Below are 26,666 nucleotides of genomic sequence, written 5' to 3'. Positions count from 1 at the left end.
GGACCGTCTCTCCTTTGGGTGGAGATATTTTTAATTGAATCTTCTGTTAAGTCTCGGGACTTGTCTTCCCTAACCTAATATGCCCCGAAAAACGTGTTGGACCACAAAACCCAGGAATCCTAAAAAAATCCAGCCATTGGTTCTAACGGACCCGGGAAGCAACAGGTTTGGGGGGAAAATCATTCAGACCCCCTGACGCATCACCTTAAAACAGCTTGAAATCCCTTTTCTATGGAAGATCTCATGTTCCACCTCTATCTTTCCAGGGGTGGGCTCCTGGGAATTTGCAGGGATTTGGGAGAACCTCTAGCTAAGATCCCATGCGCTTCGGAGAATCCCCTAATCCCACATCTGGCTGGCCCCACCCACCCCATGCCCGCCCCTCCCAGGAGTCCCCATGCGGCCCGTTTGGGAGGCAGGTAAGTGCAGGGCGCGCGGACCCACTAGGGGAGGGTGAAAAATGGGCCTACCAGAAGTTTGGGATAACTGGAAATGGGCCCATTTCCACCCTCCAGAGACTGGAGAGGCCATTTTCACCCTCCCGGAGGCTCGAGAAAAGCTTCTGAAGCCCGGGAAGGGTAAAACATCCCCCCCCTCCTTGCTGGCCGTGGTGCAGGAGGTCGACTAAGCCACGCCCATCCAGCAACCGGGCAGAGAGCCCCTGGCTCAATTTTTTGAAGCCCACCCCTGATTTTTCCAAAGTGCTCTTTGGTGGAAAAGCGTCGAAATAAAAATGGCACTAGAAAAACAAATCAGCCCCTACAACACACAAATACACACACAGACACCCTCATCCCAGTTATCTGCACCAGCCTCAATCTCTTGTGGGTTTTTTTTTGGGGGGGGGAAGGAAGGGGCGTGTCTAGAACCTGTCTTCCGTGAGTGAACAAGTGAGAAAGCCAATCAGAACGTGTATTTTTCAAGAGCACCCAAGAAAACCCCACCCACCCACCCACCCGTCATTCGCTGGGCCTCCACCGGAAGAAAACGATTTGATGGCGACCTGTGAATTCATTTCCCGCGACCCCTTCGTGACGACCCCTTCCGGTTGCCTCGCGCCGTTGACCATGACAGTGAAACCTACAGAGAGTTAAGATCCATCCATCCGCCCGCGCCGTTCGTTCCGATAAATAAGTATCATCACAGGTGACAAGCGATTTGGGGGACGGGGACGGGGAGTGGAATCGTGTCCTCTGGCCCAGAGGACCTTTCGCGCCGCTCCCAGGGAGAAGGAGAAGGAGAAAGAATGAAGAAGCACACACCACCCTTCCAAATGTCTTCTGCAGTTGGTCACCCCTTTGTCCCAGCTGTTGCCCGATGGGGTGGGGCAGAGGGCCCACCCCGGTCTCACGGCGGCAAGCTCCTCAGTCCGTTTTCCACACTTTGTTGAGGGCTTTGACCACTTCATCATAGATGATGAACACAATGGCTACATCTAAGCAGACCCTTCCCAGGCGAGGAATGGTCCCCTTGTAAAACCTAGAGAGGAAGAAGAGATATCAAGCATGAAGAACGCAAGAAGAGGCAGGTGGATCGTGGGTTGCTCACCCCTTTGGCGGGGAGGCAGGGGGCAGGGGTAAAGCCTCCTCGTCAACCACCCTTCTTATCTTTCGAAGCCACGCCAAACTCACGCTAGAAGTCCTTCGTATTTCATAATTTGGTAGGCGCAATTGAAGGTGCTCTTGTACTTGTGCGCTTCAAGGCCCTGGGAAGAGCAAGACGGGAGAAGAAAGGCGAGGTGGGATTAGCAGCGGCGAGGAGATGTTGGGCCCCCGCGCCACCTAACAGCTTGCCCCACATGGGCTCAAGCTGGCCACACCCATTTTATTTCTGCTTCTGGCTTAAATTGAATGAGGAACCTAACTTCCGTTAACCAGCTGCTATTATATTAAGTGAGGCTCTCTAATTCACGCACTCCCAACTAGGCCAAAGGGCTCACGTTTGCTGAAAAACAGCTTCGCTCATCAGAGAAAAGTTTGGAGTTTGACCTTCTCCTCATGGTTGGATCTAGGGCAGGGGTCAGCAACCTGCTGCTCTGGAGCTGCCTGTGGCCCTTTTTCTTCCCTCTGCTGCGGCTCCCTGTCGCTCAGAATAGGTGTCACAACTGCCAATGGGCAACACCCGCCGGCATTTATTGAGCTTTTGGACCCTCGGTACGCCAAGCATGGATAAATCCAAGACAAGAAACTACATATGCTAGTTCAGGAAATACCGTATTTTTTGGAGTATAAGACATACCTTTTTCCCCCTCAAAAAAGAGGGTGAAAATCTGGGTGCGTCTTATACACTGAATACGGCATTTTTGGCCTCCCGAAACCCCGCCCCCTTCACCAAAATGGCCGTGCATAGCCTTTAGGAGGCTTCCAGAGTGCTCCTGGGGGCTTGGGAGGGCAAAAATGAATGAAAAATGGGCCATTTTTTGCTCGTTTTTGCCCCCCCTCCCCCCAGCAGCACTCTATAAGCCTCCTAAAGGCTATGCATGCCTTTTTTGACCAAAAAACCTGGCCATTTTTGGGAGGTCTGCAGAGTGCAAAACCTTTATTTTTTAATTTGCCTCTTCAAAATCGTGGTGCGTCTTATACTCTGGTGCGTCTTATACTCCCAAAAATACGGTCGTCAGGCATGGGAAGGGTTTTTGTGACTCCTGGTGTTTTCTTTTCTGTGGGAAATGGCTCTTTGAGTGTTTAAAATTAACGACCCCTGATCTAGGGGAAAGACGCATCGAGGTCAAAGATCAAACCTCTGCATTCTTCTGATCCCTGCAAAGCTAACTCAGTCCCAAACTCACTCTGTGGGTTACCAGATTTGGGGATCCAAAGCTCAGAGTTGCTGAAACCCCCATCCTACCTGCATTCTTGTCTTCACAACATCTAATGGGGTGTTACCGAAGACGCTGGCAGCTCCGGCGAGAGCCCCGAACAATCCCGTCACAAGTGGGTTAATCTCTTTGTTGGGATTGTCCCCTGAAAGGACACAAACATGAATAAGAAGGAAGGAAGGAAGGAAGGAAGGAAAGGAAGGAAGGAAGGAAGGAAGGAAGGAAGGAAGGAAGGAAGGAAGGAAGGAAAGGAAGGAAGGAAGGAAGGGAAAGGAAAGAAGGAAGGAAGGGAAAGGAAGGAAGGAGGGAAGGAAGGAAGGAAGGAAGGAAGGGAAAGGAAGGAAGGAAGGAACGAAGGGAAAGGAAGGAAGGAAGGAAGGAAGGAAGGAAGGAAGGAAAGGAAGGAAGGAAGGAAGGGAAAGGAAAGAAGGAAGGAAGGGAAAGGAAGGAAGGAGGGAAGGAAGGGAAAGGAAGGAAGGAAGGAAGGAAGGAAGGAAGGAAGGAAGGAAGGAAGGAAGGGAAAGGAAGGAAGGAAGGAACGAAGGGAAAGGAAGGAAGGAAGGAAGGAAGGGAAAGGAAGGAAGGAAGGAAGGGAAAGGAAGGAAGGAAGGAGGGAAGGAAGGAAAGGAAGGAAGGAAGGAAGGAGGGAAGGAAAGGAAGGAAGGAAGGAAGGAAGGAAGAGGAAAGGAAGGGAGACTTTATTCCTTCAATATTAATCTGACTTTTTTCATTACATTATATTTGCACTGATTTACAGTTGTACGCTTCCCAAGTAGAACAGAGAAAAAAAACGCAGCCCAATGAGCTACCTGGACAGGTAGTCCTCGATTTACAACAGTTCATTTAATGACCGTTCAAAGAGTGGTGCGGTGGCCTAGGGGTGGAGCTCTCGCCTCCCAATCAGGAGGTCTGTGAGTTCGATCCTAGGTAGAGGCCAGATATTTCTCTCTCTGGGCACGATGAGAATGTATCTGCCGAACAAAACTCCGCATCGGCGACAGGAACGTCATCCGGCCAGTATACACACAGCTCCATTCGGTTGCCCAGATTCCACCCCACAAGGAATTATGGAGTCGTTAAAAGAAGACGATGATTTAATGACCGTTCAAAGTTACAACAGCTTATAGGAAGAAAAACTGTTGTTGACTTTTAGGAATGTCACCAAAAGGAACATCCAAAGTCCTGTTTGGGTGTGTTGTAATCATGGCTTGATTCCAAGGTTAAAATTGTACATTATTTGGGACTTAAGAGGGAAAACTGGAAGAATATCAGAGGAAAAGGGACTGAAAATAGTTTTTAAAAGAGGGACGTAACTTACCTCTGTACCAGTTCCTAAGAGATGTCATGACGAAAAAACGGATGGCTTGGTTAGATCCTTGTTTGAGGACTGTAGCGGTTAAACCTTGGTAAGTTCCTTTCAACCCTACAAGACAAGAGACGGGAGAAGCCGAAGACAGAAGAGTTAAGAGGGAAAGTCCAGCATTGTAACACGAAATTATTTCCTGGTCCAAAAACACAAACACACCTAGGTTTCATTTCTTTCTAAACTGAGACCAGGAATATCAAAGAAAAGGAACATCTACATCAGCTTTGCCAAACTGATTTCCAACTACAGCTTGTAACAACTCCAACAGCATCATAAACATCTCCAAAACAGCAGAAATTAATAAGAATTGGAAGCTTTAACAGATCCAGGTGGTGTCCAATTGAATATTAATGTAGATGGCGTTCACCATTCAGAGTTTTCTACCATATAAAGGTAAAGGGTTCCTTTCGCACACATGTGCTAGTCGTTCCCGACTCTAGGGGGCACTGCTCATCTCTGTTTCAAAGCCGAAGAGCCAGCGCTGTCTGAAGACGTCTCCGTGGTCATGTGGCCGGCATGACTCAACGCCAAAGGCGCACGGAACGCTGTTACCTTCCCACCAAAGGTGGTTCCTATTTTTCTACTTGCATTTTTACGTGCTTTCGAACTGCAAGGTTGGCAGGAGCTGGGACAAGTCACGGGAGCTCACTCCGTTACGCGGCGCTAGGGATTCGAACACCCGAACTGCCGACCTTTCTGATCGACAAGCTCAGCATCTTAGCTACTGAGCCACTGCGTCCCTTCTTCTACCATATAAGAGGCCCGTAAGTCACCATTAGTGACTCGGCCTTTTCACTTCAGATTGACCTAAGATGGACAATCATTTCACCTATTCTTCAAACTCTCGATTAAATCGGCGTGTCTTCGGCAACAAGCAGTCCTCGCCTTACAACAATCCGTTTTGCGACCGTTTGAAGTGGCGATCTCCGTTTCTCACCTTGCTGCCGAATGATCTCCCTCACGCCGTGGAAAAACCCTCGGTATTTTGGGTTGGGAGAACATTGGTCATGGATGAACTTCACCTGCAGAAGAAGGGCAGAAGAGAAGACGACCACGAGTGCTACTGCAGAGAAGGATGCGAGATGGTTCTTGGCCAGTGGTGGGTTTCAAAACTTTTTAGAACCTCTTCTGTAGGTGTGGCCTGGTTTGTGGGAGTGGCTTGCCGGCCATGTGACCGAGTGGGAGTGGCTTGGCAGTCATGTGACTGGGTGGGCGTGGCCAATGTGTAAAATATGGTGAAATTCACTTAACAAAGCTCTTGCTTAGCAACCAAATGTTGGCTCAGAAACTCTGGCATTTGAAGCACGCAAGTCTTGAAGCTGTCAAGTTACAAGACCCTTGCACCCCTAACCCTTTAGGAAAAAAAAAACCCACAGAGGTGTTCAAACTTGACAGCTTTAAGACTTGTGGACTTCAACTCCCAGAATTCCTCCTCCAATCATGTTGGCTCAGAAACTCTGGCATTGAAGCGTGCAAGTCTTAAAGCTGTCAAGTTACAAGACCCTTGCACCCCTAACCCTTTAGAAAAAAAAACCCACAGAGGTGTTCAAACTTGACAGCTTTAAGACTTGTGGACTTCAACTCCCAGAATTCCTCCTCTCGCTCTTCATCTTGATGATGTGCGGACGGGTGGGGGGAGGGAGCTGGAACCGGTTCTAAATGGCACTGTAGAACCTCTTCTATAGAAGAGGTTAGAACTGGCAGGAACCCACTCCAATTCTTGGCACTCCAGATGCACAAATAAGGTTCTTCTCAAGGAACAAGGATTCCACACCAACACTCGTCCCCTTTCTTTCAAGGTTTTTACCTTAATGGTTTCCATGGGGCAGACGACCACCACGGCTTCCGCCACGCCGGCCCCCAAACCGGCAAGAAGGCCACGTGTGCTGTCCAGTTTTCCATCAGCGTCTCTCATGTGGTTGCTAAGGAACTCAAACATGCCGAATCTGTGGAGGGGAGGAAGAGGAGGCCGATGGGCCCAGGTAGAACGACGAAGGTCCTCTACTAAAGAGCATCCTGGCACATTGTGCATTCATCCTTCTGCCAATACAGGAAGAGCGTCCTCATTTTACTGATAGAAGAGGATGTGTGTAGCTTAGGGGTGAACTGTGGTTTTTCTTGCAGGCATTTCTTGACCCAACTAGGTAACGTCATCAGTGCTAGAAGGGAGTATGTCTTAGAGGGAGAAAGAGGAGGAGGAGGAGGTAAAAACTGGAGGCAAAGCATCATCATCTACTTGGATCATGAAATGTCTGCAAGAAAACCGCCAAGCTCAAACAGCACCAAGGAGCCTACAGTCCTCCTCCTCCTCTTCTCCACAAATCCCACTCCCTTCCAGCACTGATAATGTTACCTAGTTGGGTCATGAAACGTCTGCAAGAAAATAAGCAAGCTTAGAGAGCACCAAGGACCCCACAGTTCTCCTCCTCCTCTCCACAAATCCCAGTTCCTGCAACCGTTCTTCATACGTTTTATCCTCCAGTCCCCTAATCCTCTCAGTTGCTCTTCTCTACACTCTTGTTTTTCTATTCTCCGCATAGAAGAAGATAGAAGAAGGAAGTTTGGGGACAAAATCCCACTCTCTCCATTTGAGAATGCAGGCATGAAATCCACCCCACTCCCTTCCAAATGTCAAACCTTCCCTGGCTTCTCTCCCACTCTCTTCCCTCTGGACCTTTATTCAAACAAATCCTCATTTCACAACCTGATTGTCCCTTCTCAAGCAAAGCCCCCTCCCCATCGCTAGGTACACATAGAAAATCTGGCAGGTTTGAACTTTGAGCAAAGGAACGAGGTAAAAGAGAGAGGCAAGCCACAAAGTGCCAGGAAAAGCTATTATTTGTTCCCTCTACCGCGTTTCCCCGAAAATAAGACAGGGTCTCATTTTCTTTTGAGCCCCGAAATAAGCACTTGGCCTTATTTTCGGGGAGGTCTTATTATTTTTGAGGTGCGGGAGGCGGCGAGCGTGGCCACCTCATGGCTGCTGCTGTGCTGCAATATTTTCAGGGAGGGCTTATTCTCCCGGGAGGTCTTATTTTCAGGGAAAACGGGATAGAACAAAAAAGAATGAAAACAGCCCAAAGCCTTCCAAAATCCCAGATTCACAGAGTTGGAAGGGACCTTGGAGGTCATCTAGTCCAACCCCACCCACCTCCGCCCAAGCAGGAGACCCTGCACCAGTGATGGCGAAACAGTGATTGGCGCCGAGTGCCTAAAAGGAACCGTGAGCATGCGTGGAGTATGCTCGTGGGGGATGCAACCTGGAAGAGGAGCTGTCCAGGGCGTGGCAGAAAATAAACTCCCGGTTTCCGGCATCAAGGTAGTCTTCCGGTTATTGATGCACGTATGACGATCAGCTGGCCAGTGGCCATACTCATCGGCTTTTCCAGTTTCCAGCACTGCAGCACGCAGAAAAGCCAGTTGATCGCCACGGAGTGCTGTAGTTCCCCATCACGGCCCTACACCATTTCTGACAGAAGGCATCCCAGTCTCTTCTTGAAAGCCTCCAGTGACGAAGCTCCCACAACTTCTGTTCCATCGGTTGATTGTCCTCACATCACACCCGACCCCCTTCCCACCGTAAGGTCCAGTAGATGTTTACCTCACGGCAGCCTTTGGGATGGAACCATACACCAGTGAGCTGAGGCCTCGGTAAAGGCCTTTGATCCCATGGTCCCTGACCGTCACTCGGACACAGTCCACTTCGCGTAAAGAAAAGAAGGAGGAAAAATACCCGTATTAATAAAAAGCAACTCGCTCTGGGGATGCTCTGCGTCAGACACAGAGATAGAGCCGGGGCCGTCCGGCATTTCCCAGCCACCGGAGAGGCAGCTGCCTTTGGAGGCTGAGATAAGTGGGGAGGAAGGACAGCTGGGGCCTGTTCCAGATGCACGTATGTGCAGAGCAGTGAGGAGAGGTGAACAACAGAGGACAAGGAGTTGATTCAGGAAGCAAAGCATACGGGGATGCTGAATGGTCCCTCCCTGGCTGGGAAATAAATAGAAGGAAAGGGGAGCAGTGGTCGTAGGAGACAACAGTTCGTATTTCTGAAGATTTCGCTCATGATCTGTTACTGCCTTTAATTCCTTGCAGGACTATTGCCTGGACTTTTCGGTGGGTGAGTGCAATTCATTCACAAGAGGTAAATAAAGAGGGGGTTTTCGTGACAAGGAGTCTATTTCTTGCTTTTGCTAAGGCTGGGTCAGAATACAAAAGACAGTTTGGTGGGTAGATGGAAACTCGGAGCTTCCCACTCTTACCGATGCCTTTATAACGTGGCGGGTTGGCCTTTTCATCCAGCTGCAGCTGGGTTTTCACGTATTCGGTGGGGAATGTGATGCAGATTTCAATACCTCCGGCGATGCCACCTGCAAAGGTAAGCGAGAGAAGAATGACGCATCTGTCCGCGGAGGTGCAGGAAAGAAAAATACATTACCGCGAGTTCTTGACCTGTGACCACAATCGCGCTCCAAATTTATGCTGTCCGGTGAGACGTTTCTTAAGTGAGTTTTGTTCCATTTTACAACCTATCTCGCCTGAGTGCTTAAGTGAATCGCCGCTGTGGATAAGATAGGAACACCAGTTGTTAAGTGAATCACGCTTCGCCACTGACTTTGCTTGTCAGAAGGTCGCAAGAGGGGATCATGTGACCCTGGGACATTGCGACCGTTATAAATATGAGCCAGTTGCCAAGCGTCTGAATTTGGATCACTCGAACATTTTTCCCCACCTTGAGCACAAAGTCGAGTAATGGTTTCCAAGTAGAAATAAAAGCGATTTGGCACAAAGTCGAGAAACGGTTTCCAAGTAGAAATAAAAGCGATTTGTCACAAAGTCCAGAAACGGTTTCCAAAACAGAAATCAAAGTGATTTTTTTAAAATTAAACCAGTCAATTTAGCCATCTCTGCTAACTCTCATCAATTTTTGCAGCCTTTCGTCCGTTCTCGGAACCATAATGCCCCTCTTGAAGAATTTATTCTCCTTTTAGAAATAAGTCGCTCATTTTCCCAGCTCCTTCTTGTAGGAAAAGGTACGACTCAAACCTTTCCAAATCAAACTTGTCTTGCAAGTTAAATTCTGCCTGGAAACATGTTAAGGCAACTTTGCCCCAAATCCTTAACTTTGCCCCAAATCCTTAACTTCTCAATCCAATACAACCCAAGTCTCAGCTTGTTGGAACAACACAGAATATAAAATCTAGCCAAAGGACAAGATCACATTAAAGATTTATTGTGGATTTAACAGCATCGACAATGATTTTGCTGCACGGCAGTTTTTTCCTGCAGTTTTAATTATCCGTTGAAGTCGGAGTCTCTCTTGTTGGGTTGCATTCCGGCCAGCCAATGACGCCGAGTGTGTGTTTACTTTGCACCGTCATGGTGAACTGGTGCTTCCGTGAAGAGAGGAGGAAAGAAACAACTTGTCTCGTTTTGATGGGCTCAGAACGTCCTATCACCTCACGGGGTTCTTTTTATTTCGACGGGGAGGAGCTGAAGGACTTTTTCTGGGTATCATTCATATTAATCCAATTCACAAGAACAGTATTAATCATCTCTACCACATTTCTCAAACATAAGTAATCCTTATTATATTGTTCAAACATATGTATCCAAAAAATTATGGATGTTTAGCTAGAATAGGACATAAGGATTCAGTGTCATCGGAGGATTTTAGAAATAGTAAATGAAATGCCAGTATGTGGTTATGTATTAAATCTTGGTATATTTTATGATGAAGTTTGAGTTTGAGTTTTATTAAATTTATATACCGCCCCCCTCTCCCCGCAGGGACTCGGGGCGGTGTACAGACAGTACATATAAAACAACAAAGCAGGAACAACAAAACATTAGACAACCGAAGGTCGTTTAAACAATGAAAATGGAGGTATGATGACGGTAACATGTATAAACATATCTCAGTTAAAATACTTGAGTTAACATGAATTATGCTTGATGACTGTGGAAGAGATGCACGAAAGTCTTTTGTAACCAACTGATACGCTTTCTACAGTATGTAAAGAAGGAAGATTTTACGTGTGGTGTTTGTTTTGAAAAAAAAAGCTTTTATAAAACAAAAATGCCCAACTCCTCATCTTTATCTCCACCTTCATCTCTATCTTTCTTGTTCTATCTAAACCTTTCTCTATTGTACATGAACAAATTTTAACTAAGTTTCATTTATTTTGATCCAGTTTACGCTAAGCTTGCTAATAATCTCCATCCCATTGATCAAGTTTATAGAATCCTCGTTATAGTAAGGTTCTACATTTAGGCAACAAAAACGGAATGCACAGGTACAGTATAGGTGGTACCGTGCTCAATAGTAGTCACTGTAAGAGGGATCTTGGAGTCCTAGTGGACAACAATTTAAATATGAGCCAGCAGTGTGCAGCAGCTGCCGAAAAACTCAACACAGTTCTAGGCTGCATCAACAGAGGGATAGAATCAAGATCACGTGAAGTGTTAATACCACTTTATAAGGCCTTGGTAAGGCCACACTTGGAATACTGCATTCAGTTCTGGTTGCCACGATGTAAAAAAGACGTAGAGACTCTAGAAAGAGTGCAGAGAAGAGCAACAAAGAGGATTAGGGGACTGGAGACTAAAACATATGAAGAACGGTTGCAGGAACTAGGTATGTCTAGCTTAAGAGAAAGAAGGACTAGGGGAGACATGATAGCAGTCTTCCAATATCTCAGGGGTTGCCACAAAGAAGAGGGAGTTAAACTATTCTCCAAGGCACCTGAGGGTAGAACAAGAAGTAATGGGTGGAAACTAATCAAGGAGAGAAGCAACTTAGAACTGAGGAGAAACTTCCTGACAGTTAGAACAATTAATCAGTGGAACAGAAGTTGCCTCCAGAAGTTGTGAATGCCCCAACACTGGAAGTCTTTAAGAAGATGTTGGATAGCCATCTGTCTGAAATGGTATAGGGTTTCCTGCCTAGGCAGGGGGTTGGACTAGAAGACCTCCAAGGTCTCTTCCAACTGTACTATTGTATTATAGTATACGTTTCCTCTTTGGTGCTTCAATTCTTATCCGTTTTAATCCAATTCCCAATGACAGTAGGAACCAAGTTAACTAGATATAATTCGTGTTAACCCGATTCGCATTAGCATTTTTAATTATCTCTATTCTTTTTCACGGAGCACCAGCTCAGCATGACGGTGCAAACGGAACACACACTCGGGCGTCATTGGCTAGCCGGAGACACAACCCAAGGGAAACACCCACAATGAGGATTTACGAGGAAACTAGATCGGGATGTTGTCAACAGTAGCAACCTCACCATGACAAAGTAGCTGGTGAGAGAAGAAGGGTAGGGGCAGATTTCTCTCCCGTCGTCATCCCCCCTCCAAGGATGAAAAAACGACCTACTCGGCTTTCGACTGAAGCTGATTTACTCCTGCCCTGGGTTGGTCCCTTGGCGACAACACAACAAAAGCTGTCCCTTCCAATTTTGTTTTTGTTGTTGAAGGAGGGGAAGCTAATGCATTTCGAAAAAGAGAAAAATAAATAAATTCCCCACGCTTGGAAAAAGACCCGTTTTAAGTCCTGCTGTGTATGGAGAGCCAATTTAGTCTGGTGGTTAAGGCACAGGGTTAGAACGTAGGAGACAGTGAGTTCTAGTCCCACTTTAGGTGTGAAAGACAGTTGGGTGACTTTGGGCCAGTCTCCAGGAGATGGTGAGTTCTAGTTCTGCTTTAGACATGTACACCAAGCTGGGTGATTCTGGGACAATCGCCAGGGGATGGTGAGTTCTAGTCTTGCCTTAGGCATGGAAGCCCACTGGATGACTTTGGGCCAGTCCCCCAGGAGATAGTGAATTCTAGTTCTGCTTTAGACATGTAAACCAAGCTGGGTAATTCTGGGACAATCGCCAGGAGATGGTGAGTTCTAGTTCCTCTTTAAACCAAATTCTAGGTTGGCATAAGCTGGGACAAGTTACGGGAGCTCACTCTGTTACGCGGTGCAAGGGATTTGAACCGCCGAACTGCCGACCTTTCTGATCGACAAGCTTGGTGTCTTAGCCACTGAGCCACGGGTCCTACTGAACCTCACCCCTAAAATAACTTGGGCTCCTGCACTAAGAAAATATAGAACTCCGAATTTTCTCTGTGTGACTCAAGTTGACAGCTGGCCCTTTTATCTATGCCATCTTTCACCGTTCTGACACTGGAAGATTTTAAAAAACGTCTGGAGTGCTTCTCGTAGCTGCATTGCTCGGACACCATCAAGGAGAAGACAAGATGCCTTAGGAAGGAAGAGGAGAAGGTCCTTCAGACTCTCCCAGCAGATATAAAATGGGTATACAGGTCGTCCTTGGACTCACGACCGCCATTCAGTCCAAAATTCCCGTTGCTACAAGAAATATTTGTTAAGGGAATTTTGCCCCATTTTACAACCTTTCTTGGTAATCCGTCTCTCTTGTCGTCTTCCAGAGGCTTCTGTTCTCAAGATGGTTATTCGAGGATCATGTCTCTTTTATTCCCCACTGAACGGTCACTAAAGAAAGCGGATGTAAGTCGAGGATTACCTATACCAGTAATGGCGAACCTTTTACCTATACCAGTAATGGCGAACCTTTTAGACACTGAGTGCCCAAACTCAGTGCCAAAAGCCAAATACCACTCAATCACGAATCTGCAGAACCGTAAAGTCTACAAACTTGAAATTTGGCAAGTATGTTCCTCTCGGCTTCTAGGTGCTCGCTAAGAAGGGATTTTTTGAAATGATCATCATTAGTAATTATTATACAGTAATTAACACACTCTGATGCTAAGGAGTTCTACTCCCCCTCCCCACCTGAAACGAACTCTGTTCCAACTGCCAGTTGCCTCACATTCCGTTACCTCAGTTCAAACTGGCAGACGTTCCACTCCTTCACTCAGGAGCGCTCTGGGGCTCGGAGTGCCCAAACTGCACATAAGCATCTCCAAACTAAAAGGTTTATGCGCAAACATGCATGCACGCACAAACATGCACACATGCGCAATAGAGACCCCAAAACCTGCTGGCCAGCGGGAGGTGGGGCATTCCAACACCAGCAGCCGAGCAAGAGGGAAGATCTTTTTCTTTCGTGAGCTTCTGTTTCGTCGTTTGCAGGAAAACAGACGCTCACGAAAGGAACGCCACGGAGACCTGACTTGGGACGACGGCGCGCGTGCCGGCAGAGAGGGCTCTGCGTGCCACCTCTGCCATGCGTGCCATAGGCTCTCTATCATGGACCTGTACGCTCCATGAACTCAATCAAAACCATCTTTGATTGCTTAGCCCGGTGCACAAACGGTGGCTTATTCCACAGACCGGGTTAAACACATCACGGCTCAGTATCCCGTGTGGGTTGGAAGCGTGAGGGTTTTTCCTTGTGTTTTTTCTCTCTGGTTCTGGGAATCGCGCACACCGCTGATTGATGACTGCGGCAAGAGAGAAATGCATTTACCGGATAAATAAAGAAGAGGAAGAAGCATCAATCTGTCCTTACAGCAGGCAAAGGGTTGAGAGAAATGAATCATCCTTGACCCATTTCTCTTTGTTCAAGCAAGCAAAAGCCAATTTATTATTTTTTTAAGGGCCATTGCAAACAAGACAACAATATATGCTTTGAAGGGGAAAATAAATATATATATATTGTCACGTTCCAGCGTTCACGTTGAATGCAAACAGAGAGTCAGTTGGTTTGGTGAAAAACTTTATCTAATATTACGAGATAATCAGCCTTAAATGACAATGATACAAAGGTAAGCAAATCCAAGTCAGTTCTAACCAAGTTAACACCATCACTCATATATTTAGCATTACTCCACCCAGCTCCGCCCACAACTCCATCCAGATGACACCCAACCACCATCACCAATCACCATGACCCACAACCTCAGCCACACCCCACTCAGTGTCCTCATAGCCTTCTTCCTCTGGTCATCCAAGCAGAAGAGTTACGTCAGAGTAGGCAGTTGTACCCAAGCAGAAGAGTTACGTCAGAGTAGGCAGTTGCACCCAAGTAGAAGAGTTACTTCCCGAGTAGAAGAGTTACTTCTGAGGAGGCAGTTGCACCCAAGTAGAAGAGTTACTTTTGAGGGGTCAGTTGCACCCAAGAGTTACTTCTGAGGAGGCAGAAGAGTTACTTCTGAGGAGGCAGTTGCACCCAAGTAGAAGAATTACTTCCCCAGTAGAAGAGTTACTTCCCAAGTAGAAGAGTTACTTCTGAGGAGGCAGCTGCCCCCGAGTAGAAGAGTTACTTCTGAGGAGGCAGTTGCACCCAAGTAGAAGAATTACTTCCCCAGTAGAAGAGTTACTTCCCAAGTAGAAGAGTTACTTCTGAGGAGGCAGCTGCCCCCGAGTAGAAGAGTTACTTCTGAGGAGGCAGTTGCACCCAAGTAGAAGAATTACTTCCCCAGTAGAAGAGTTACTTCCCAAGTAGAAGAGTTACTTCTGAGGAGGCAGCTGCCCCCGAGTAGAAGAGTTACTTCTGAGGAGGCAGGTGCACCCAAGTAGAAGAGTTACTTTTGAGGGGTCAGTTGCACCCAAGAGTTACTTCTGAGGAGGCAGAAGAGTTACTTCTGAGGAGGCAGTTGCACCCAAGTAGAAGAATTACTTCCCCAGTAGAAGAGTTACTTCCCAAGTAGAAGAGTTACTTCTGAGGAGGCAGCTGCCCCCGAGTAGAAGAGTTACTTCTGAGGAGGCAGTTGCACCCAAGAGTTACTTCTGAGGAGGGAGAAGAGTTACTTCTGAGGAGGCAGTTGCACCCAAGTAGAAGAGTTACTTGAGGAGGCAGAAGAGTTACTTCTGAGGAGGCAGCTGCCCCCGAGTAGAAGAGTTACTTCTGAGGAGGCAGTTGCACCCAAGAGTTACTTCTGAGGAGGGAGAAGAGTTACTTCTGAGGAGGCAGTTGCACCCAAGTAGAAGAGTTACTTCTGAGGAGGCAGTTGCACCCAAGTAGAAGAGTTACTTGAGGAGGCAGAAGAGTTACTTCTGAGGAGGCAGCTGCCCCCGAGTAGAAGAGTTACTTCTGAGGAGGCAGTTGCACCCAAGAGTTACTTCTGAGGAGGGAGAAGAGTTACTTCTGAGGAGGCAGTTGCACCCAAGTAGAAGAGTTACTTCTGAGGAGGCAGTTGCACCCAAGTAGAAGAGTTACTTGAGGAGGCAGAAGAGTTACTTCTGGGGAGGCAGTTGCCCCCGAGTAGAAAAGTTACTTCTGAGGAGGCAGTTGCCCCCGAGTAGAAGAGTTACTTTGGAGGGGTCAGTTGCCTCCGAGTAGAAGAGCGGTGAGGGAAGCCCTTACGAGCCACCTGCAGCTACAGACTCCGCCAACATCAAGGTGACGGCGTGTAAGCATGGCCGAGCGGGCGTGGCGATGGACGGTCTCCCCGCTGAATGGCAGCCCGAGGGCTGACATATATATTTCAAGAAAGAACGAAGCGAGAAACTTTCAGAGGCTGCTTTTCCCAATACGGTCCGGAAAAAAATGCAGGAGGGTTTTTTTTGTTGTTGTTTATTGTGTGTCTAAAACAATCCAAGCTGAAATTTTCTTTGCAAGAGCCATCTGGCAGGTGAAAAGATAAATGCGCCTCGGGAGCAGATTAGGCTGGGCCTCCCTCCCATTCAACTGGCCATGTCTAATGTGCCAACTTTGGCACCGAGCCGGCTATTTAGCAAACTCAAGAGGCAGCTCAAACTATTCAGCATGGAGGAAAAAAAGAGACACAGCAAAAAGCCCCCATTAAACTTCTGAGCACGTTTGCACATCTTCTAGCAGAAAACACAGCCTCCCTTCCGTCCTTCGCCAACGAGTGCTCCTAAGGACTAGCAACGTAACAGAATAAGAGTTGGAAAGGACCTTGGAGGTCTTCTAGTCCAACCCCCTGCTTACACCAACTCTACACCATTTCAGACAAATGGTGATCCAATTTCCTCTTAAAAACTTCCAGTGTTGGGGCATTCACAACTTCTGGAGGCAACGTCTGTTCCACTGATTCATTGTTCTCACTGTCAGGAAATTTCTCCTTAGTTCTAGGTTGCTTCTCTCCTTGATTAGTTTCCACTCATTGCTTCTTGTCCTGCCCTCTGGAGAATAGTTTGACTCCCTCTTCTTTGTAGCAGCCCCTTAAACACTACTATTATGTCATCCTTTGGGACGGATGGGGAATTCAGGGAGTTGAAGTCCATTCATCTTAGATCAGGCTGTTTGTGTAATTCTGGGAGTCAAAGTCCACCCATCCTAAAGCATTCTGGCTGGGGAATTCTGGAAGTTGAAGTCCACCCATCTTAAAGCATTCTGGCTGGGGAATTCTGGGAGTCAAAATCCACCCATCTTAAAGCATGGTGGTTGGGGAATTCTGGGAGTCGATCTTAAAAGTTGCTAAACGTTGCTTCGGAGTGTCCACGCAGCTTATACACCACAAAAAAACAATCTATTCGTGGAAGGATGGAGCAATTTCCACCTCCCCAAAAGTGCATGGCTCAACATGCCCTGCAAATCCACCTCCTTTGCCTTTGTGGGCTGCAACGCTTGGCTCCGTCTCCTGGCCCAACTCACCGAACCGTAGTTTCTTCCCACCCACCTCCACCCCGCAACAGGGGAACAAGCCACGCCTTTGTGCAATGTAGGAATTCAAACCCAGAGTTTAGACCTAGCAGTGTGGAAATCAAATTAGTAGAAGAAAACCGGCGTGTGCCAGAAGGGTAGGCGTGCAATTCGCCACCGTTGTGTTGAGCTAAGCAAAAATCCCTCCAGCCCCCTCCCAAAGGTAGAGTTGACAGCCGACTCGCCAGGTAGGGGAAAGGGGAAGTCGATAGGACCCTTTTCCCTGAGTGACCGCTGGCAATGACCTTCAGCAAGAAATGCTTGGCAGCTCCCTCTTGGCTCAGGCTCAAGGCTGAAAACGCCAGATATTAAACGTCATTCTTTTCCTCTAACCGCAGAGGAGGGCTTTAAGCTGGGAGGGGACAGAGGGCAGCCTCTTGGAGGGGGGGGGGAGAAAATATATCAAACTATGGCTTTAAAGTCCTTGCGGTGCGAACCATGCCACCGTCCTGGAATCTCCTGGCTTAAAATCATGGCAAGAAGGGATGGCTGTCCCAATGACGAGTAGTTCTCGATTCACGACCACTCTTTGAGCCCCCCAATTTCCATCGTGAAGCAAGGTTTACGTCGCCCCGTTTTATGACCTTCCTGCCACAGTCGTTTAAGTTAAGTCAGGCCTGCAGCCATCTTTTCTTTTAGCTCGTTGGCCTGCCACACTTTCTGTTATTCTACTATGCATTTTCTATTGTGGGAGGGTGGATTGTACGGAGTTAAATGCTATGTAGTCATAACAACAGTCTTTCTAGAAAGCCAAGGTCATCTTTTGTCTTTGCACCTCTGCACCTGACCGGAACTGGATGGGTGGAACTGCCAGCATACTGAATCCGGTTTCCCGCATTGAGTTTGCTGGTCAGAAGGTCGCAAGAGGGAAATCACTTGACCGCGGGATACTGCAGCCATCATAAATACGAGTCAGGTGCCAAGTGACTGAATTTTGATCACGTAACCGTGGGGATGTTGCAACGGTCAGAACTGTGAAAAACTCATTATTCTAAAAAAACAGTGATTTAATGCATCGGCACCACCAGTACATACTCTTCTATATATATAAAAGCCAAATACCACTCATTCATCACGAATCTGCAGAACCGTAAAGCCTACAAACTTGAAATTTGGCACCTATGTTCCTCTCGGCTTCTAGGTGCTCGCTAAGAAATATTTTTCGAAATGACCATCATTAGTATTTCTTATACAGTGAGTAACACGCTCTGATGCTAAGGAGTTCTACTCCCCCTCCCCACCTGAAAAGAACTCTGTTCCAACTGCCCGTTGCCTCACATTCCGTTACCTCAGTTCAAACTGGCGGACGTTCCACTCCTTCACTCAGGAGCGCTCTGGGGCTCTTTACAGTACTAAACGGTGGTACCTCACCAAAATGTCTACACCTTCCACCTATGGAACTGCTTTTGGACTCAAGGCGGTGAGAATGATATTCTTTACGTGTTTCAATCACCGACCACCACTGAGCCAATGGATTGCGAACAGAATTTGACCTGCACAGCCCGATCACATAGCTTCGCCGTGAAGCACAGGTATCCAGCTACTAGTAATAATAACTTTTATTGTCATTGTGCATATATACAATGAGCATGTTGCAAAAAAGCTCTTCAGACTTGTTTTCAAATGCAAATGCCCACCTTTAGGGCTGATCTAAAACATTTTATTCAGCTGCATGCTGAGAAAAAGGCCAAGAACAGGGGGGCAAGCTTTCTCCGCACCCCTTTTCTCTTCTTTGCACAGTCATTTCTCCAAGGGGCAAATCAAGAACTGGAAAGAGAATTTACAATGGCAATAAAGCATCCTGCCGTCCACAAGAACACAACCGAAAAAGCAGATTGGGTTGTTTTTTTTGCACGCCCAAAGATGAAAAGAGTCACACAAGGAGTTCCCCACAATGAGGAAGGGTTGGTGAGCATGACGGAATTCACTGAGAGGGCTAAACTGACTTCTTTGATCAGAGGGGGAAGAAACAAACCCCAATATATCTACCTTTATTGCTGACTGGAAACCTCTTCTGCACTTTTTGCAGAAACAGGAGGAAAAAAATGAACTTATGAGTTCTGGTTTAATGATTAGACAAGAGAGATGGTAAAAAAGAGGAGTGTTAAGTTGTTAACTGCAGAGTAAGAGGTAAATGTATAATTGTATCTATAAAGAAGACCGAAAGTTACTACTTCTTTGTGCTTTTCTTTTCTATTTTTCTTTCCTTTCTTGCAATTCTAGCTTTCTCTCTCGTTTTGATTTTTTTCTTAGTTTGCATTCCTTTTTATTATCCTTAATTAAAATAAATCTATCTCCTATCTATATCATCTATCTATCATGTCTGTCTGTCTGTCTGTCTGTCTGTCTGTCTGTCTGTCTGAAGCTTCTAAAATTAAGGTTCAGAGTCTAATGAAAAGAAGGACAGAGGTGACAGAATAGCTGTCACCCAGTATTTCAGGGGCTTTCATTGAGAAGAATGGATCAACCCATTCTCCAAAGCACCTGAAGGCAGGAGAAGAAGCAATGGGTGGAAACTAATCAAGGAGAGAAGCAACTTAGAACTGAGGAGAAATTTCCTGACAGTGAGAACAATTAACCCGTGGAACAACTTGCCTCCAGAAGTTGTGAATGCTCCAACACTGGAAGTTTTTAAACAAGAGATTAGACAACCGTTTGTCTCAAATGGTCTAGGGTTCCCTGCCTGAGAAGGGGGTTGGACTAGAAGACCTCCAAAGGTCCTTTCCAACTCTGTTCATCTATTATTCTTCTATTCCTCCTTCGGAAGAGACCAGGTTAGAACAATTAATCAGTGGAACAGCTTGCCTCCAGAGGTTGTGAATGCCCCAACACTGGAAGTCTTTAAGAAGATGTTGGATAGCCATTTGTCTGAAACGGTATAGGGTTTCCTGCCTAGGCAGGGGGTTGGACTAGAAGACCTCCAAGGTCCCTTCCAACTCTGCTATTGTATTGTATTGTAAGTTTTGTCCTCACCAGTTGCCTCAGTTGAAACCAGGAGTATTTTCATTTACAGAAAAGTAACAGTTGATCAATGGTTTTTAATCTTCACATTTCACCGGTTAGTGGCTGCTCTGGGGCCCATTAAAAAATCATATTTTCTGGAGGATGAAAGCGCCTCCCCCTCTCCATTTGATGCTTCAATGAGAACAGTAAATGGGAAAGCTTTAGCCCTCGGGGGCCTGTGGTCAGGACGGTAAACACTATATGTCAACAACGGTTGCAGATGAAAGCTGAACAAAGAGAGTGAGGCAAGACACCGTCCTTCATTTTACAGGTTCTTACACGCACACACACACGTGTGTCTTTCCCAATCCTATAGCGTCAACACTCCCCCAAAAATCTGATTTTGGAGCATGACAAGGTGTTTTTTTCTGGGGTAACCGAGTCACGGCCGATGGTGGGCCTTGGGAGCAAAGATTTCCATCCACCCAAGAGGAAATGCTTGGTAGAAATCTGAAACGTTACCGGTGATTTCAACATCTTACCTCTTTCCACTGCAACAAAAACGGGGAATAAAACTCTCAGGGATCCTAGCCAAGATCTCGTGACTTGGGTGGAAAGTCGTGGATAACCATGTCTGGCCTTCAGGTGCTTTGGAGAACAGCTTGATCCCCTCCTCTCTGGGGCAACTTCTCAAATATTGGAAGACTGCTCTCATGTCTCCCCTGGTCACTAGACTAGCCAGGCCCAGTTCCTGCAACCGTCCATCGTATGTTTTAGCCTCCAGTCCCCTCATCAGCTTGGTTGCTCTTCTCTGCACTCTTTCTAGAGTCTCAACATCATTTAGAAGAGAATAGTACTGTGCTTTGTGAGCTGGGTGGTTTTCTTGCAGATGTTTCGTAACCGAAACTAGCTAACTATCAGTTTTAGACGGGGATGGGGGTTAGGAGGAGGGGGGGAGAGGAGGAGGAGGAGGGGATGGTCCTTGGTGCTCTCTGAGCTGGGTTGTTTTCCTCAGGGACCACCAGTGGTCCACAGACCCCCAGTTGGTAACCGCTGGTCTAGCATGCGTTCTTTTTGAGGTTTGGAGGTGGCTTCCCAGCCTTCCAACTACACCCAGGCAAGATCTGATGGAACTCAAGGGATTTGGGGGAATGCACACCTGATTTGTCGCTGAGCGACAGTTCTGCCTGTTTTAAAGGCCCTGAAAACCAGACTCCTTTTTAAACATGCGCAGCGCATGACTTTTGTCAGTGGCAGGAAAAATGAAGTGCGCTTGTAACGTCAGCCAGCTGTCAGCAGGAGGTCCTAGGGAGCAAATGCACTGGAGCAGAACAGCTTCAGGCGTGGAAAGAATAATCTACCAGCCACGGAATCCGGAGGGAGCAAAAGGACTGATTCCAGAGACAATGACTCACAGAATCACAGAGCTGGAAGGGACCTTGGAGGCCTTCTAGTCCATCCCTCTGCTGGACAACCGTTTCAGACAAAGGCTTGTCCAGTCCCTTCTTAAAAACCTCCAGCGATGGAACACCACAACTTCCAAAGGCAAGCCAAGCCGCCTTTCCACTGATGAACTCCTCTCGCTGTCGGGAATTTTTTTCCTTATTCTAGATCCGTGATGCCAAACCTATGGCACACGTGCCAGAGGTGGCAAGCAGAGCCCTCTCTGTGGGCACATGGGCCATCACCAGCTGCTCTTCCGGGCGTGGAAGAGTGCTGAAACTGGAACGGGTACAAACATTGGAGCATAGAAACGTCCGTGCCAGCCGGCTGGTCTTTGTATGTGCCAGAGCGCCGGAAATCCAAAGACCAGCTGGCCGGGTGTGTACATTTGTGTGCTGTGATGCGCATGCCCGTTCCAGTTTCGGTACTTAGTGCTGAAAAGGTTTGCCATCACTATTCTAGGTTGTTTCTTTCTATGCTTGGTTTCCAATCGTTGTTTCTTGTCTTGCTCCTCCTCCTCATCTGCCAACCCTATTCTCTTCTAGCACTGATGATGTTACCTAGTTGGGTAGTGAAACGTCTGCAAGAAAACAAGCAAGCTCAGAGAGCACCAAGGACCCCACCGTCCTCCTCCTCTTCCTTCTCTGCCAACCCCCTTCTCTTCTAGCACTGATGATGTTACGTAATCGGGTAGCAAAACGTCTGCAAGGGGGGAAAAAAACCAAGCTACGAAAGCCCCAAGGATCCCGCAGACCTTGGTTTTCCCTGGGAATGCTCACCGCGGACGAGTCAACCTCGGTTTGACTGAATCGATCTACTTTCCTGGCCTTGCAAAACCCAGAGAACAGTAAAATAATGACAGGGATTAGCTTGCAAAACTCAGCTCCACTCAGCCTAAGGCCAGGAAAACAAATTGCCCCCCACATATTTTACCAAGTACCAAGAAGTTTTTGTTCTGGAAGAAACTTAAGAGGATTGATGACTCTGTGCTACTAATATAGCTGCTTATTAAAGATGCGTACAAAATCCATTTCTTTAATGCAATTAAGGTCAGGGGAAGATGCTAAGCAGGCTTCTTCTGGAAATATGTATATATAAATATATTTTTATTTGCTATCTGCCAAAAACAAAGTCTTCATTCATAACATTCCTGTCCAAACAAACTTGCAAGATACTTTTTTGCTACAGGCAAGACCGGAGTCACAACAACAATCCACATTCAGGAGTAAGAACAAGGAATACTGGAACCACCGCAAGGAACAACAGGCGCGGCTGACTGTTAATTGATTTTGCTAGATTTGAAGGCCCAACGCCGCAGAATCGTGAATTCTTTCCCCCAAAAATAAACAGTAAGAACATGGGGATTCGAAATGGGTTCCTTCCTTGCTAAGACTGCCATGAACTGAGCCAAACATGGTTTGTGTGACCATCAAACTAAGGATTTGTCTTGTGCTGCGTTGCTCTTCCAGGTTTAACCCGTGAAAAATCCAGCGTAAAACTAAATAAGCTCTTCCTAGTATGAGTGTAAGGGATACGGTGGGTCAGTGGCTAAGACGCTGAGCTTGTCGATCAGAAAGGTCGGTACTTCGAATCCCGAGCACCACGTAAACAGAGTGAGCTCCCATTACTTGGCCCAGCTTTTCATTCTCATTCAAGAAGCTTCATTAGCTCCAAGAAGCTTCTTCCAACCCTAGCCAAAGTCTAGTTGCCTCTGGGGGGAAAAAAGCACCTTTGGGACAATTGATAGGGTTGGAAGGGACCTTGGAGGTCTTCTAGTCCAACCCCCTGCCTAGCCAGGAAACCCTATACCTTTTCAGACAAATGGCTATCCAACATCTTCTTAAAGACTTCCAATGTTGGGGCATTCACAACTTCTGGAGGCAAGTTGTTCCAATGATCAATTGTTCTAGCTGTCAGGAAATTTCTCCTCAGTTCTAAGTTGCTTCTCTCCTTGATTAGTTTCCACCCATTGCTTCTTGTCCTGCCCTCAGGTGCTTTGGAGAATAGTTTGATTCCCTCTTCTTTGCGGCAACCCCTGAGATATTGGAAGACTGCTATCCTGTCTCCCCTAGTCCTTCTTTTCATTAGACTAGACATACCCAGTTTCTGCAACCGATCTTCGTATATTTTAGCTTCCAGTCCCCTCATCATCTTGGTTGCTCTTCTCTGCACTCTTTCTAGAGTCTCCACATCTTTTTTCCCATCTTTGTGACTTTAAGCCCCTTAATATTTGAAGGATTGCCACGGAGAGGAGGGGGTCAAGCTATTTTCCAAAGCACCCGAAGGCCAGACAAGAAATAATGGATGGAATCTGAACAAGGAGATTCAATCTGGAAATTAGGAGGAATTTTCTGATAGTGAGAACAGTCAACCGATGGAACAGAAGTTGCCTTTGGAAGTTGTGAGAACTTCATCCCTGGAGGCTTTCAAGAAGAGACTGGACTGCCATCGGTCAGAAATGGTGTAGGGTCTCCTGCTTGAGCCAGGGAGGTTGGACTAGATGACCTATAAGGTCCCTTCCAACTCTGTTAATCTAATGTGATATCTCTATGGCGCTATATTCATCGCTCTATGACTGCCAATGGATTTAAAGGAGCCGTGTGAGAAGAAGGAACGTCAGGCCTCTCTCTCTTCAAAACAGCTTTGTCCGTCCGTCCCCCGCCGCCCCCTTGTGACGACAAACCCCAGGGACTAGGAACTTGAACTCTTCGTAACAAGCCAATGATCTCCGACCACACAAAAAGGGAGGGATGTCACCAGCCCGCCAATCCCAAAGCGGAAGCCACAGCAGCCGATGGCGAGAGAGAGGGCGGAGGGGGGGGGAGGGCGGAGTTGTTTGAATCGCCTGCCTCTTTTTGTGTGTGTGTGCAGCTTACTACCGGTTGCAAAACGAAGGAGAAAGAGGGAAGAAAGAAAGAAAGAAAGAAAGAAAGAAAGAAAGAAAGAAAGAAAGAAAGAAAGAAAGAAAGAAAAGAAAAAAGAAAGGGAAAGAAGGACAGAAAAAGGAAAGGAAAAGAAAGAAAATGAAGGAAAGAAAAAAGAAAAAAGGGAAAGAAAGAAAGGAAAAGAAGGAAAGAAAAGGAAGAAAAGGAAAGAAAGAGAAGGAAAGAAAAAAGAAAAAAGAAAGGGAAAGAGAGAATGAAAGAAAGAAAAAAGGAAAGAAAGAAAGGGAAAGAGGGAAAGAGGGAAAGAAGGAAAGAAAGAAAGAAAGAAAGAAAGAAAGAAAGAAAGAAAGAAAGAAAGAAAGAAAGAAAGAAAGAAAGAAAGAAAGAAAGAAAGAAAGAAAGGCTTCAGGCGGAAGTAGAGTGCTTTCATCGGTTGGGGATGATGGGAGAAGGAGTCCCCCCTCTCTCCAGAAAATCCCCAAGGCTGAGTTAAACGTGGCACCAGCCAAGACTTTCCACGCGTTTCCTTCCCCACGCAACTAGAAAAGTTCCACACACACACCAGTGCATGGAAGGAGGGGGGGTGGAGAAAGAAACAGCAAAGCAGCCCCGCCCATGCATGCATGCAACCCCGCAGCCTTTTGGCGTGCGTGGGTTTCCAAAGCCAGCCATGCCAAAAAAAAAAAAAAGGGAGGGGAGATGGCAAGGCGCAATTGCCCATCCTCACCTGCCAGGATCGCCTTGCCCGGGTGCGTCAGCTTGACTTTGCCGGCCGGGGCTGCGGCGGCCAGGCAGCGGGGTCGGGCGAAGGGGCTGACGAAGCCCGCGGCCGGCGGGGAGGAAGACATCGCGGCTGCGGGAGGAGGAAGAGGCGGCTGGTGCTATACCCTCCGGGGGGCGTGATCGCCGCCGCCCCCTTTCTTCCCTTCCCACCCCACGGGCAGGCGGGGCAGCCGGGCGTCACGGGCTCGGGAGGCGCGGCCAGCCGCGGGGAAGGTGGAGCCGGCTGGCAGCGTGCACGGCGGTGGAGGAGGGCTTGTGGATGCATGGAGCGAAGTGCCCCCCCCCCCCATCCCTGCGAAGGGTGCACGGGAGTGGAGGGGTTGCATTCACACGACCTCCCCGCTTTGCACGCGGGGGAAAGCTGTGGCATGGGCGCCTGCCCACGTGGAGCGGAGTGGGTGCCCAGCGGAGGGGTTGCATTCACACGACCCCCCACTTTCCCCAAAGCTGAGGGTGTGGATGCCAGGCTGTTCCTGGCTGCGTGGAGCGAAATGGGCATCGCCCCCCAACCCCTTGGCAGCATGCATGGGGGTGGAGGGGTTGGCATTCACACGACCTCCCCCCCCCCCCCCGGTTTCGACGGAGGGGAAAGCTGGCGGCGCGGATGCCGGCCTGTACCTTGCTGCGTGGAGAGGAGTGGGCGCTGCTCTCCCCCCCCCCGACTCCTGGGAACCCTGCACGGGAGTGGAGGGGGTTGCATTCACACGACCCCGTTTTGCACAAGTTTGTGGCCAGCCTGTTCCTGGCTTTGTGTGGGTTTTCTCCTGCCCCTACCAAATGGGGTTATTTGGGGAAGGGGTTGCTCTTAACCCGAGGGGAGATCTCCGTACAAGAGGTTCAAAGGAAGTTCCGTTTAACGGCGAGGAAGGAGGGCGGGGTTTGCGCTCTGCTTCCACACCGCTGCAAGGAGAGCATACCTGTGCGGGACAGGTGCGTCCCCTAGTGGTGACCAAGGGGATTTCAGGGGCTCAGGTTTTAAGAGCTTGTGGCCCTCTAGTGGTCCCTAAGAGAATGTCACTCGGGACTCTCCCAGTCACGTGAGGATTTATTTACCTGTTCCCTGTTCCCCAGGTGTGACCCGAAGACTAGATCTCTGGGGAAGCCTCCTAAGCTAGGAAAGGTGAGTCTCAGGTACAGGGAGTCCTCTAATTGCGACCGCAGTTGAACCCAGGATTGAAGTTGCTAAGTGGGAAATGTGTTAAGTGCCCCATTTTACGACTTCTTGATAGATCTGGGAAGCGAATCACTAGCAGTTACTAAATATAGTACTGTATAGTGCAATATGAATGCAATAGCAGGGGTTTTCGATTCAATTGTGTAGAATGTGAAGGATGTGTGTTTGTGTTTTATTTTTATAGTTATAATGTACACTGAAGATGGCATTTAATTTCGTTGTACGAGGTGCAATGACAATAAATTAAACTAATATGCTTCCATCATTTAACAAAACAGAAGACTTGGAAGGGACCTTGGAGGTCTTCTAGTCCAACCCCCTGCTCAAGCAGGACACTCTATCTACCATTCCAGACAATTTGCAATCCAGAGCGAAGATTTCTTAGCCACGTTCATTCTTCCGTTATAACAGACACTGACCTTCTATGTTGGTTTGCTACATCTGACCGCTGTTACCTTCCCACCAAAGGTGGTTCCTATTTTTCTACTTGCATTTTTTTACATGCTTTTGAACTGCTAGGTTGGCAGAAGCTGGGACAAGTCACGGGAGCTCACTCCGTTATGCGGCGCTAGGGATTCGAACCGCTGAACTTTCTGATCAACAAGCTCAGCATCTTAGCCACTGAGTCCCTATAACAAAGGTCATAGGATGGGACAAACCTCACTTAGCTG

General features: G+C 47.6%; 1 protein-coding gene across 1 annotated transcript; it reads right to left on the bottom strand.

The window, feature by feature from the left end:
- Positions 1 to 955: 955 nt before the first annotated feature.
- SLC25A1 (solute carrier family 25 member 1) lies at positions 956 to 24,945 on the bottom strand. Its single transcript, XM_081966562.1, has 9 exons — positions 24,766 to 24,945; positions 8,444 to 8,551; positions 7,786 to 7,885; positions 5,992 to 6,130; positions 5,122 to 5,206; positions 4,137 to 4,241; positions 2,848 to 2,963; positions 1,632 to 1,705; positions 956 to 1,479 (listed from the first exon to the last, which is right to left on the bottom strand). The coding sequence occupies exons 1-9, from the start codon at positions 24,884 to 24,886 to the stop codon at positions 1,365 to 1,367; spliced, it is 963 nt and encodes a 320-aa protein (XP_081822688.1). The 5' UTR covers positions 24,887 to 24,945; the 3' UTR covers positions 956 to 1,364.
- Between the last annotated feature and the right edge of the window lie 1,721 nt (positions 24,946 to 26,666).

Source organism: Natrix helvetica (assembly GCF_964273705.1).
Source record: "Natrix helvetica genome assembly, chromosome: 14".
Taxonomy (NCBI): domain Eukaryota; kingdom Metazoa; phylum Chordata; class Lepidosauria; order Squamata; family Natricidae; genus Natrix; species Natrix helvetica.
The sequence above is the reverse complement of the archived record's forward strand: the minus strand, read 5'-3'. Positions and strand labels throughout refer to the sequence as shown.